At 35.4% G+C, this 14,415-nt stretch overlaps 3 protein-coding genes across 3 annotated transcripts; 1 reads left to right on the top strand and 2 right to left on the bottom strand.

Annotated features, from left to right (window-relative positions):
• The first annotated feature begins 7,581 nt into the window (after nucleotides 1–7,581).
• Nucleotides 7,582–8,190, top strand: LOC110901431 (uncharacterized mitochondrial protein AtMg00810-like). The gene has a single exon (XM_022148261.1). The coding sequence runs from the start codon at nucleotides 7,582–7,584 to the stop codon at nucleotides 8,188–8,190; it is 609 nt and encodes a 202-aa protein (XP_022003953.1).
• Nucleotides 8,191–8,378: 188 nt separating this feature from the next.
• On the bottom strand, nucleotides 8,379–10,109 carry LOC110903071. The gene is made up of 3 exons (XM_022149271.2): nucleotides 10,052–10,109; nucleotides 9,652–9,978; nucleotides 8,379–8,707 (listed from the first exon to the last, which is right to left on the bottom strand). Exons 1-3 carry the CDS (start codon nucleotides 10,107–10,109, stop codon nucleotides 8,559–8,561), a joined length of 534 nt encoding a protein of 177 aa, XP_022004963.1. The 3' UTR covers nucleotides 8,379–8,558.
• A 901-nt stretch (nucleotides 10,110–11,010) lies between these two features.
• LOC110898872 (elicitor-responsive protein 1) lies at nucleotides 11,011–13,271 on the bottom strand. The gene is made up of 5 exons (XM_022145729.2): nucleotides 13,084–13,271; nucleotides 12,707–12,799; nucleotides 12,469–12,613; nucleotides 12,112–12,241; nucleotides 11,011–11,221 (listed from the first exon to the last, which is right to left on the bottom strand). The coding sequence occupies exons 1-5, from the start codon at nucleotides 13,154–13,156 to the stop codon at nucleotides 11,138–11,140; spliced, it is 525 nt and encodes a 174-aa protein (XP_022001421.1). The 5' UTR covers nucleotides 13,157–13,271; the 3' UTR covers nucleotides 11,011–11,137.
• Between the last annotated feature and the right edge of the window lie 1,144 nt (nucleotides 13,272–14,415).

The raw sequence follows: 14,415 nt of genomic DNA, 5'->3' as shown, positions 1-14,415 counted from the left end.
GGTGAGTGTTCTAAAAGGAATTTTTACAAAAAGAAAGAAAAAGAAAACCAAATGTTGGTTGTTAAGAAAGTTGATGTGAATGTTGGCGATGAATCTGGTTCCACAAAGCCAGAAGAGCCACAAGATAAGGTGAAAATTTCAGTAAGTGATGATGATTTTCCATCACTGAAATTTGAAGAGGTTAAAAAGAAAGTTGGAAATGTTGAAATTTCGAATCAGTTTTACAACGAGAAAACTAAATTTGATGTCGAGAAAACATTTAATGGAAGCGTAAAGAAAATTTTTGGAAAAATGTTGAATGGGAAAGCAAAGGGGGTTAAAGATTTTTATGCAACTAAAAAGGCAACATACAACCCCACTGCGTAAGAACTGAAAGCCATCAAGTCTGAAAAGACTTGGATGGAAGTCTGTTTCCCATGAAGTCTTAGGACTACGCCGGAGATCCCAAGTTTATATCGTGGATCAGGAATCGGCATCATTCTAGTGTTTGTAAAGTTTGCTTGAAATATTTTGAAAGTGTTTAAATTTTACAGGTGAAAGGACTACGCCGGAGCTTCCAGGTTGGTAATTGAGAAGCAGGAATCGGCATTTTTGTGACTAATCTTACAAGTGGTAAAGAGGTTACGTAGATGACTCATTCCTACAAATGGTATTTGTTGGTCATATCTGCAAGTGGTATTGGTTGTTATACTTACAAGTGGTTATTTTTACAAGTGGTAATGAGGTTTCTTCACTGCAAAATGGTAAATCAGGGACATTAAGTTGTACTTGATATACTATATATCTGATTAATAAACAAGATGATGAACCATAACCCCGAATCTTATGATTATCCTACAAGGGGTAAAACAAATTCATTTTCCGGAAAAATCATTTTGATTAAAACAAACTTAAATGTTTTGAGATCTAAATGAGAAAATGGTTTGTGAAAGGGGGAGTTCAGATTGTTTATGCCTTAGTGGATGGCGAATTGATGCGATTCGATATCGGTTGTCAAGTTTTGTACAGTTTGTTTTACATTTCATGTTTTTAAGTGGGTTTAGAGTCTAGTTGTTTTCAAATTTCCTTTGAAATGTGTTTGCATTTTAGGGGGAGTAAGAATTTCAGAAAATCCAAAAACATTAGAAAATTTGAAAAATCAAAAACATGATAAAATCAAAAATGAGTTTTGTTGTAAAAAGAGGAAATGATAGTACATCAGTAGGCTGTCACAACATGCTAAAGAAATGAAAAGATATAATGTGATAAACAATCTTACTGTGGATGTGTTAGTAGGTTTTCACACATTTAATAAATTGTGACGAGATATAATCATAAAATTCAAACTTGTTTGTTCTGTGGGTTAACAACTTCTTGGATATATAGGTAACCCCTGAAATCTTGTTTGAAAGGTCCCTTATTCTGAGATACTAGGTATTTATGCTCAGTGATATCTGGGGTATTATCCCGGGACTTCTGCTGTATGGAAAGACTGACCTAGTCCCCGGATAATACTTTCCACAAAAGCTTGAAACATAGCTTCGCCCTCAGCAAGCTGATGAAACAATAAAATTGATAGTCGCTGCTGTTGTAATCAAAAGATCCTCTAAAGGGGACACACCAAAAGTCGAAGCCGTCATCTCTTTGCGTATAGGGAAGTATCGACCTGAGCTCTCACGGCCCTCGCATCTAACCCCTGACAGATATCATCTGTGGTATACTCACCTGTAAGACTGAATATTGGGATCTGGATACGGGAGTATATTCAAGTAGTAGGACACACGAATAAGTTCAAGTAATTAAGACATTAATATCGTATCTCGAATCAGTTGAAGTTTGTGTGAAAATTTAAGTGGACAAATATACTGACAATCTAGGTGAATTGTTTAGAGCTTAAAATGTAATGCAACTTAACGGTGTTAGTGACATGTCTCATAAACTGATATGATCCTCTTGTACGAACTCACAAAAATATTGTCTGTAAATATTTCATTTATGCATTCTTGTTGATTTTACAATAGGTATCAGTTTTTCTGTATTTTCAAGTGGTGTCATTTATTTTCTTTCAGAAAATCCAAAAAGATTTTATGTGTGTTTTAGCATAAACTTTTGAAAAAGTCAAAAAGATTTTCGACAACTGATGTTGGAAAGCTGATTTTCAAAATTCCGAGTGCTAAACATGATGACATTGTTGTGAGGGGGAGTATGTCTTAATTGTCAAAATATGTTTTTAAATCAACAAGTGGTTCATCATGTGTTTGTGGTCTGAGAGAGAGTAGGTATTGGTGCAGATAGTTATTTTGGAGGGAAGTCAGTGTTGGTGCATTCAAGTTGTTAAATTTAGGAAATTTATTTCTGGGTTAAGAATGTGCAGGAATAGCCAGGGTTCAATCTTGGACTTAAAGATAAAGAGCCAGGTTACGATACCTGAGGACTTTGATTGAAGAAAGCCAAGTTTTGATCCTAGGAATTTGAAGTCTTTGCAAATTGTGCTTGAGCCAGATATCAATCCTGGAACATGAAGAGGCAGACAACGATCCTGTATCAAATGTTGCTGAAAAACAAAAGAATGCCAGCAAATCGAGAAGGGGAGTCTGAAGATAGAGAGAGAGAAAAGCCCAGAGACTGATCAAGACTGAAGATGTGAAGACACAGCATTGTCGTGACTCGATAGTCGACTCCGTCAACATCTGAGGGGGAGTCTGTTGGTGCACTACATCTGTCGACTTCGTCTTGTATCGAGTCTTACATTGTATTGCATAGATTAGGGTGCGTATTACAAGAAAATAGGAGAGTGTATGTTGTTAGTGAGCTGGTTTCGCTCATAGTGACATTAGGAAGAGGTTTCGCTTTTATGGTCAGGATAGTTTCGCTTATATGGACATATGAGGTTTCGCTCATATGGACATGTACATATAAGCGAAACCATCTGCACTATATATAGGTGTACTCTTGAGCGAAACTACAATTGAATGTCTTGTATTCCATGCCGAAGTGCTGCCGGTGTGAGGTTTGAGCTGTAAACGTTGTCAGATATATAAAATCAGCAGATTTAGTGAAGAACAAGCTGTTTCTACCTTCGTTTCTTGTTATTCCGCACCTGAAACGAAGTAAAACTCCTCTGAACGACTCGTTCAGGTCAGATCACGATCCTACAATTATTTTATATCAGTAGGTAAAAAGTTTGATAATAAAATTTGGGTTTAGATAGGCTATATGCTAATTATGCCATTTATTTACTAAAAGGGCTTCTAATTACGCTAATGAGCATAACTCTAAATCTAGACCTCAAACTGATATCAAATTTTAGGTACAAGTTTATAAATCAGTAACTAAGGTGTCTACTCTTTTATATTTTCAAAAATCGCAGTTTAAGGTGACAAGGGCATAATAGTCAACAATTAGGCAATTAGCGGAAACATGCATATGATTCGGATATCTAATGAACCAAGTTGTATAATCACAGAGGGTTATACTAACACATAAATAGGTCCAAAAGAAGCTCTAAGGCAATCCTAAACTTGGCTTAAACGGGTCAGAATTGAAAGTCAAAGTATAAGTCAAACTATGCGACTTTCGGTTCCAAACCGAGCCTAAACTGAAAATTGTCGAGTTGAACATGTTTAGACATGTTCTTATATTATTTACCAAGTTATATTAATGATAAAACAGGTTGCATGAATCCTACATTGCTAATTATGCATTAATTTGAAAGTAAGCATTATGTTGACTTTTTTAAAGTAAGCTTTAACCCGACAATTGACATAGTTAGAGTGGGAATCTGAGAATACCCTTTTAAGGGTTTATTACCCACATAATTACCTACTTATAGGTATTTTTAATTCGAGATTTGACTGGATAATTATTGCTTAATCTCGAAGTCAAACTTTAATTACGACGGTTTGACTTTTAGCTAATTAACTAAGCTAAACTAGATTAGGAAGGGTTAAGGGTACTTATAAGAGTCCTAATTACGACTAGGGATCACTAGGAAGCTTGAGGTTGATCAGAGGAGCTCCAGAAGTGAAGTTGTGAATGCTTCAAATGCAAGTGCCCAAATGTTGCAACTTAGATTTTCTTATATAGGGGTTTTGATCACACAAGATGATGCCAAAGAGGTCTATGGTTGTTTCCAGATCAAGACAAGTGCCCCTATTGCATGTAAACTGGTTGGTGCAGCCCCTGGTATGTAAAAACAAGGTTTTGAGTCGGTTTAACAGCTTTAACAGGCAGTTGCCATTTTTTTCGAATCAGGTGACCCCTCGCGTCACGCGTAGGTCCCCTGAGGAGCCTACGCGTAGCGCGACGCCCTTGTGAACGAATTTCAACTTTCCAAATTTGCTGTTTTGGTCCCTGGTCCTTCTAAACGAGGTTTTAACTTTATTTCTTGCAATTTTAACCCTCTAACTTGACTTTTAAGGGCTCCAAGACATATACAAACTTGGTTAAGTCCTTGATTAACTTTGTGATCACCCGTAAAGCCTTAAATTGCAATGTTGACGCTTTTAACCCTTTGTACACGAATTTTATCATAACTTTCTCATACGATAACGAAACTTTATGAAATTTTTATCACACATTTTAGTGAGCATAATTAATCGTTACAAAGCTTCGGGTTTGCTAAAAGGTCACTCGGAGGTATACTTTAAACATGTTGACCCATTTAGCCCCTGTAGTTTGTAATCTCTCACTTGATCAGAGGAGCTCCAGAAGTGAAGTTGTGAATGCTTCAAATGCAAGTGCCCAAATGTTGCAACTTAGATTTTCTTATATAGGGGTTTTGATCACACAAGATGATGCCAAAGAGGTCTATGGTTGTTTCCAGATCAAGACAAGTGCCCCTATTGCATGTAAACTGGTTGGTGCAGCCCCTGGTATGTAAAAACAAGGTTTTGAGTCGGTTTAACAGCTTTAACAGGCAGTTGCCATTTTTTTCGAATCAGGTGACCCCTCGCGTCACGCGTAGGTCCCCTGAGGAGCCTACGCGTAGCGCGACGCCCTTGTGAACGAATTTCAACTTTCCAAATTTGCTGTTTTGGTCCCTGGTCCTTCTAAACGAGGTTTTAACTTTATTTCTTGCAATTTTAACCCTCTAACTTGACTTTTAAGGGCTCCAAGACATATACAAACTTGGTTAAGTCCCTTATTAACTTTGTGATCACCCGTAAAGCCTTAAATTGCAATGTTGACGCTTTTAACCCTTTGTACACGAATTTTATCATAACTTTCTCATACGACAACGAAACTTTATGAAATTTTTATCACACATTTTAGTGAGCATAATTAATCGTTACAAAGCTTCGGGTTTGCTAAAAGGTCACTCAGAGGTATACTTTAAATATGTTGACCCATTTAGCCCCTGTAGTTTGTAATCTCTCACTTTCTTTCATAGTTAGCTCCGTATGATCCATGATTTATTCGTTTGAAGGTATAAACATCTTGTAGGGCTATTTTAAAATATATATATCCATTGTTGACACTTGAACCCTTATATTCGCATAGTTTCCTAGTTTGTCAACTTTAGTCCCTCTTAAAGTATTCTTTTACACGTTCAAAGCTTACGACACGTGTCAATACATTATTGGACATAAATTTTCGAGGTGTTACATTCACCGGTAAAATCGGTCGATAATTTCTTGTATTATGTTGCTTTCATTGATGACTTTTCCAGGTTCACATGGATATTTCCTCTTAGAACCAAAGCTGATTTTTTTTGATGTTTTGAACATATTTGTTCCATTTGTTCAAACTCAATTTTCATCAAAAATTATAACCTTTCAAAGTGACGGTGGCACAGAATTCACCAACCTTAAAGTTCGGGCTCTGTTTGAAAAAAATGGCACCCTACATCGCTTGCCGTGACCTTACACACCCCAACAAAACGGGCGGGTTGAACGCAAGCATCGACACATTGTCGAAACTGGTTTAGCGATGCTCTTTCATGCTAAAGTATCATCCACATATTGGGTTGAAGCATTTTCATCAGCGGTTTACATTATTAATCGCTTACCTACTCCCATACTTGATGGAAAATCTCCGTTTGAGCTGCTCTATAATCAAGCACCCAACTATTCCACTTTTCGCACTTTTGGTTGTAGAGTGTACCCGTATCTGCGTGATTATGCTCTTAACAAACTAGCACCAAGGATTATACCATGCATTTTCATTGGATATAGCTCGAAATATAAAGGATATAGGTGCCTTGACCCTGCAACCATGCGTATCTATGTGACTCGTCATGCTCGCTTTGACGAAACATGTTTTCCATTTACTAACACCTCTACCAAAAACCCATTTGAGACACTTGAATTATCAACTTTTTTAGACACCTCTCCTATTGTTACTACCAACCTGCAACCTAAACCTTCTACAACTTCTCGTGCTTCTACCACCAGCGATCAACCATTTACATCCATACATATTCCTTACTTTCCTCCACCTCCCATGCACCAGGTACCGCCTGTCGAACCTCCGCCCTCCCCTGCTACAACCGATACCTCCACCACTACCCCCATCACATCCCCTATCTCCACACCAAAAAACTCCCCTCCTGCCTCCCCTTCCTTGCAATCTACATCAACCCATGCGAGTCCTCCTACGACACCACCTCCTACACCACCTCCTCCGCCACCTCAGCCATCTCATCCTATGATCACTATAGCCAAGGCGGGAATCTTTAAACCCCGTCACCGAGCCGGCCTTGCTCACACCGAGATCATTCCTCTTCATCGTTCTCTATTTGCCTGCTTAGATCCTAAAACATACAAAACCGCGTCTAAAGACGAAAAATGGGTTCAAGCGATGAAGCAAGAACTTGATGCCCTTCATCGTAATGAAACATGGATTCTCGTACCTCGTCCGACAACCTCAAATGTTGTTGGATCTAAATGGCTCTTTCGCACCAAGTTTCGTTCTGATGGCTCCATTGAACGTCACAAAGCGCGTCTTGTGGCTCAAGGTTATAGTCAAACTCCTGGTCTTGATTTCTCTCATACTTTCAGTCCTGTTGTTAAGGCAGCCACAATTCGCACTGTTCTTGCTTTAGCTATCATCAATCAATGGACATTACATTAATTAGACGTTAATAATGCCTTTATGCATGGCAATCTTTCAGAATGTGTGTTTATGGAGCAACCTCCGGGCTTTCTCAACCCTCAGTTCCCTAATCATGTATGTAAATTAAACAAGGCCATCTATGGTCTAAAACTAGCCCCAAGGGCAAGGTTTCAACACTTGAGCACCTTTCTAACTACCTATGGCTTCCTGTGTAGTCGTGCTGACCCTTCCTTATTTATCCTTAAGAAGGATTCTTGTGTCATGTGTCTTCTAGTCAATGTTGATGACCTTATCTTAACAGGTAATCAACCTAGTGCTCTTACATCATTCATTAACTGTCTCCACAATGAATTTGCAATTAAAGATCTAGGGAAACTCAACTACTTTCTTGGACTGGAGGTTACCTACACCAAAAATGGACTATTTTTGAATCAATCTAAATACACTTTGGACATTTTAACACGTGCAAGATGTTGGATGTCAAACCTGCTCCAACACCTTTAAGCACAAATGTTTATTTTGTGTCTACATGTGACTTATTCTCGGATGCCACTCATTATCGTTCCATTGGGAGCTCTCCAGTACTTAACGATCACCAGGCCTGACATTTCGTATGCTGTCAACCAAGTCAGTCAATTTTTGCATGCCCTGACCATTGCTCATTACCAGGAGGTTAAAAGAATTCTTCGTTATCTTAAAGGCACTTTAGCTTTTGGCCTTCACTACAGTCATCCGGCACACACATCACTGCTTGGATACCCTGACACTGATTGGGCTAGATGTTTAGAAACACGTCGTTCAACTTATGGATACTCTATATTTTTGGGCGGCAACTTAATCTCGTCGAGTGCTAAAAAGCAACCAACTGTTGGGCGGTCAAGTTGTGAATCTGAATATAGGGCCATGGCCAACACTGCTGCCGAAATAGTTTGGATAACCCATCTTCTTCATGAACTTCATGCTATTCCTGCGGATCGTCCAACCATATTATGTGACAATCAAAGTGCCTTGTTTCTCACTCAAAATCCAATTTCTCATAAACGTGCCAAACACATTGATCTTGATTACCACTTTTTAAGGGAGCTAGTTGCTTCCAGGAAGTTAGTTACAAAATTTGGTCCACCACCGTTTCGCTTAAGGGAGGATATTAGCTAACTTATATATTCTAGTGTACTTATTGGTTATACTTATTTATTTCTTAGTCCCTCTGTATGCGTATATATTGTAACTCTTTCTTTAATAGAATTCATTCACTTTTATATTTACATAGATGTCAATATTGCGTTGCGTGTGTTGTAACAACTGTTATCGAGAAACCAAAACTTTAACCCAAAATAGAGACATTGAAATCTAAAATTTGCTCATCGTAGAAGGGGAAAAAGAATAACAAGTCCGAACATGCATTACAAAAATATCATATGATCATAGAAAATATTTTTCTATCTACGTTCTCTAGTTTGCTAATTATTCCGCCAGATGCTCTACACCAAAATTTCAAACAATCAACACAACAAACAAAATTACTAGAACGATGGGGCTGGGGCTGGGGCCGCGCGGCGATGATTTGCACTGCCTGTCGGACCATCCGCGACAAAACTGGAGCTTAGAAGCTCGATCATGGCACAATCAGGATGGTTACGTTGTTGTTCACAAAGATCTGGCAATGATACCCCTGCAATCAACCACACATATACAAGTTAACTATGTTTATTAGCTATTATAATTATTAGTTTTTTATTATCATTTATCTCTAAGTTTATTTGTTAGTTATTATTGGTTAGCGTTATTCTTATTCTTTTCATTGTAATCTCTCTATGTAAAGCTAGTTAGTTTTCTTCTTGTCTTTTTTTTCAATGTTTTAAAAACAGTAAATACCGGCCGGTTATACCGGTATTACCGTTTTTGGATTTAAATCAGGTCTGAAACACCCCGGTAAGTGGGAGAAACGGCATCGACTTTGTATCGGCGGTAAAATCCGGTATACCAGTTTGAACCGTTATACCGATACCGGCTCAGGTCTGTTTTTGGGTTAGGATTTTACTTTTTATCGGCTCATCTTCATGTTTACTCTCAACTTTAACCTAACGACTTTTAATATTTTATCTCCATCGATCAAAATTCAAAACTTGCTTCATTAATCCATCATTCATTCGTGACTTGTTCCAGACTTCCATCACTCCATCATTCGTTCCAGATTTACATTTACATCCAATTTTAGATTATTTTTTGAGTTGATGTTGTAATTTATGGAATTATACAGTTAACTAGTCAACCCGATTGAACCGCCCGATACAACCCGGTTCAACTAGTTAAACCATTTTTATGTCTAATCCGGTATGATTAAAAAACCGGATTTTAAAACATTGTTTTTTTTTTCAAATTCTTTAATAGATCTGGTTATCAATTATTCAATACCCATAAAATCTGGTTCTCTCTTTTTTATTCAATTTTTTCAATAGATCTAGTTATCAATTATTCAATACACATAAAATATATATTATTCAAATTTATTTGTGGTTCTCTTTCTTCTCAATTTTACTTTTTAATTTTTTCGAAATGCGTTTTGAAATTTAAAATAAATTACATAAATGTCACAAAACTAGGAAAAACTGGTACCTTCACCAACGGCCAAATTGGAGTGTAGATCAATGACGTTAGGGCACATTTGATAACACGGCGGTGAGCAGAGAGTGACGATTGCCTTTTTATCAAGCAATACATCCGAAGAAATACCTGTCGTGTTTCTATTAACGCCGCAAGCCCTAACACACTCGTCACTCTCAATGTAGTCCGCCATGATCTCCACCATGACTTCTGACGTCCGGCATTGAAACTCCACTTTCCCTTTCTTATCCTCGAAATCCTCCAACACGCATCGCTTTCCAGACGAGGAGATCGCGAAGGAGCAATTGTCCTTCGTCAAATCCTCGCATATAATCACACCTACATATTATGAATAATAATAATTGAAGATAATGTATGAATGTGTAAATGAGAGATTGATGATAAAATGTACCGAAGGTTCCATGCAGGAAGAGAGATGAAACAAAAAGGAGAACCAGAGAAAACTTCATTGGATTGTATGGAGAGGAGAATTGAACACGAATAATATTATTTGTGAGGATGAAAGTAATGAGAAAAATGGACGGTCTTTGGTTATATGTAGGGGTTGACGAGAGATCTAGTTACAAATATAGAAAGTCACCATGCATGAACTTCAAATTGTTAACACGTCTCCACTTTATAAGTGCTTAATATTGTTGGTATTTTTTTATGGTTTAAAAAGGTAAGTTAGTGAAGAATGTAGTCACAAGTTATGTTTATTGAAATTATTTTTTTTTTTTTCAAATTTGCAATAACAAGAGTTTTGTTGGTATATTTAAGTCCTTGAGTATTTATAAAATGTAAATTGGCCGATTTTTAATATTCTAGATTGTGATTACTAGTCGATAATAATTTATACTGACGATTTGATTGATTACATTCTTAATTTTTATTTTCATTGCAAGGACAATATTACTCTAACGCGTAAGCAATTTTGTCTGCCAGTAATGAATAATTGACTAAGATTTTATCTCAATCAGAACATTGTAAATTGTTTGAAAGTGATATAAATAAAAGTGATAAGTAAATGAAGTTATTTTTCCGTTAGATATAAATGAAAGTTACAGGGAGATGGAGTTATTTTTCCTTCCGAGGATTGCCTTTACAAAAGTGAAACTAGGAGTTTTATTAGTCAAATTGTCAAATATTATTTATTATCGGTCACGAGTCATAGTTTGGATTATTAATAAAAATTATTTATGAGTTAATCACATATTAAAAATTTACTTGTTTTAACATGAATCGATTACTCAACTCATTCGACTAGTTCATTTTAATGATTCAGCCTATGACACAAACAATAATTTTGAATGTAAATTCTAGAATTAAACTTACGAATATGAGTGGATTAAAAGAAATCATTAATAGAGATATCTAACAACACTCCTTGTTATTTAACCCTTCATATTTAACATAAATACAAAAATTAAATTTATCAATCATACATTTTTACATCAAATTTAAATAACTATAACAAACTATAAATGAATTCAGTACATTATGCATCGGGAATTTTTGTACTATCTTCATTATTCATAATGCTTGCTTTCCTTTCAACTTCTTTATCGTCTCCATTTTTTCTCTGAGCATCAAAATATACATGATGTAATTATGAACTCAATACACATAACTAAAAAATATGTATAGACTACGTCTCTTTTTTTCAAGGCAAATTTAGTGGTTTTACGAGACGTAACATAAACTTGGTTGTAAACATGTACGGTATAAAATGTATACCCAATACAAGATGGCTAACGAGTAAGCGGATAACTGGCAAGTATGAGACACAGTTTTATAATCTGTTATATAGTTGAAATTACCAATACTCGCTGTGTTGTTATCTAATATAACCGTTGAATCCAAATTATCAATTTTTTACGGTTTAAAAATATACATTTTTTTTCTTGTAGTCCATTTTTTTGATGTTAATGACTCCCGATTAAGGGTTTTAAAATTGTGAAGCTCCTTTTAATAGTTTTTTAGTCCCTGAGATTTGATCCAAATTGTCATTATAGTTTAAATAGTTTTTTTTTTCTCCTCTGGTCTCTGACTTTTCCATTTTTTTGCCATTTTGATCACATTGCCTAACTCAGTCTAAAAATCTGGTTATAACCAGGGGTATTTTTGGCATAACTGTTGTGTAGTGATAACCAGGGGTAGTTTACAACATAAATTATAAACCTCATAATAATTTAATGCCAAAAATACTCCTGATTATAACCTGGCTTTTAGACTAAGTTAGGCAATGTGATTAAAATGGCAAAAAAAAAAAAAAAGTCAGGGATCCAGAGGAGAAAAAAGACTATTTGGACTAAAATGGCAGTTTCGACAAAAAACTCAGGGACTAAAATGGCAATTTACTCAAAATAAAATAATATTGAAAAATTAATATGGTATACATTATATAGTTTTTGAAAAGTTAACTAATTTTGTTTGATATTTAAGGTTCAAGTGTAAGTGAAGATAACAAACCTTGAAGGAAATTGCTGCCGATATATCTCCGGTGTAGGATTTATCTTCCCGGACCACCCTGTATTTCCGGCTTCCGAGCTCGGCTTCCCCTTTCTCCATCCCCATTAACACAACATCCTTTACATGAATCCTACGCGCGTCAATTCAATCGAACATAACTCAATATTCACTAACAATACGACGTAAGATATGTTTTTATACTTTCTGTGTGTTTCACATGTATATATTGTAAACATGTACCGTCTAATATAATACTAGACAGTGCAAGTTTTCAATATAGTAAATAAGAAAAAGACACTGATTTAGCGGATCTGATCTCTAAATCTAAAAATACAGTATAAATTCAAATTTTCTTACGTGGCTTCACCAACATATCCGTCATCTGAGAGTTTGTGTTTGTCCATCACACGAAGCACAAGTTTTCGAAATGACTTGTTTTCTACGATTGGGTTTTCAATCTCGAAGTTGAACTTTTGGTCCCAAATGGATTTCTTCCCCTTTCCTACATACGTTACACAAATTCATTTCAATATTTCAATAAATAAACATTTTTAAAACTTGTTCCGAGTTAAAACTTAAATAAATTAATTATCACCTTCCGCAACTTTGCTTATACGCTTTTGATCACCGTATTCTACACATACATACGGTCTATCCACAGCCGATGTCGTGCAACAAACTATGCAACCTGAAACACATACAAAAAAAAACATCAAACTCATGTCGGAATATTCGATAATGAGTTCCAAACATGTAATTACTACTATTTAAATAGCAGCGTCCAAAATGCCTATACGAGCTCAATTCATCATTTCGGGATAAAAATCAAGGTTCGAATCTTGCTTCTAGAAACTGCAATTTACTTGATCGCGTTGGCTAGCAGGATATTGACTGAGAACTCTGACAACAGATTCTCATGATTCCAAAAGATAAAGAAAAAAAAAGTCATGTCAGTATTAGTTTGATTCTTACCAAGAAATTTTCTGTCTCGTATGCCTTCTGAATCGACCAACACGACCTCTAATACGCCGCCGCCACTTGTCATTGCTATTCTCGACAATATTACTTACCGTTTTTTTCACTACAAGAAAACTGGACTTTCACTGACGAAATATCTTATTTGGAAGAGAGAATATCTAGCATCAAACGAGGAAGCAATGAATTGAAGACGGTGGAGTTAACGTGTTTAACGTTTTATAGAAAGTCGTCGCATACTCGTATTGAATAAGAAAACGAAAGCCATCGGATTGGTTCATTAAAATATTAATGTTAACAAAACATTACGTGTTTTTTAAAGTATATTTGTTTTTTAAATCTTGTTGGTCGTCATTAAATGTTTCTTTTTAAATTAAGTATATGATTGTTGTGAGTTTGTGACTTTAAAATATAATAATATAAGTTTTTTATGATACTTCTGGATATTTCTTTCGGTAAAAATACATATATAAATATATTTATCCGTATTTTAAGAAGTAATTTATTTATATTTTATAAGACAACTCTAATTTTTTTACCAAGGAATGTCTTTAAAGGCAATCTAGTCAATTAGTTAAAACAATAATAAAAATTTCTAGAAAAACCTACACGTTTTTGAAGTATTCAAAAATCTTATAGTGTGGAATTTGACTAATTTCTAAAATTGAAACTAGGTTTCGAATTGGGTGTAAATATGTTGACTAATTTCTAAAATTGAAACCTGTTTTTTTTTTTTTTTTTGTTGAAAGATTTTTTTTAATTTTATAACAAGTAAAAAAATATATCATTTATAAGTTCCATCCGATTAAAACATTTTACAACCAGCTAGCCCCTTTTACCCATCATCTCATTTTGACCGGCCAGCTCTTTTAATTCGTTTACACGAGTCACTTCTAGTAGAGTTGCATTCGAACTTAATGATCTAGAGTTTTTAACCCATCAAACCACTAACCCGAACACGCTAACCCATCATACAACTAACCCAAAAACAACCCGTCAAATCGGTACGAACTATCTCCTCAAAAGTATTTGAAACATGAGCAAACACTCCATTTATTTGATAGATTTCAATACGTAACATATAAGAATATATAATTATATTGATTGAATTATAAAAATTATTTATGGTTATATTGATAAAGATGCAGCATTGAATTGAACTCTATTATATGTAAGAATATTTTGTTGTGAGCAAATTTTCTAATTCTAGAAAATGAGTATAGGGAAAGTTACTTGTAAATGAGTCAAGATACCTAACGACGAATTAATGCATGATTTATGCATGTAGGCTGTAAGAAGGTTCAACTTGCATTATAAGATGACAAAATA

This window comes from Helianthus annuus, chromosome 13, assembly GCF_002127325.2.
Source record: "Helianthus annuus cultivar XRQ/B chromosome 13, HanXRQr2.0-SUNRISE, whole genome shotgun sequence".
NCBI lineage: Eukaryota > Viridiplantae > Streptophyta > Magnoliopsida > Asterales > Asteraceae > Helianthus > Helianthus annuus.
The sequence above is the reverse complement of the archived record's forward strand: the minus strand, read 5'-3'. Positions and strand labels throughout refer to the sequence as shown.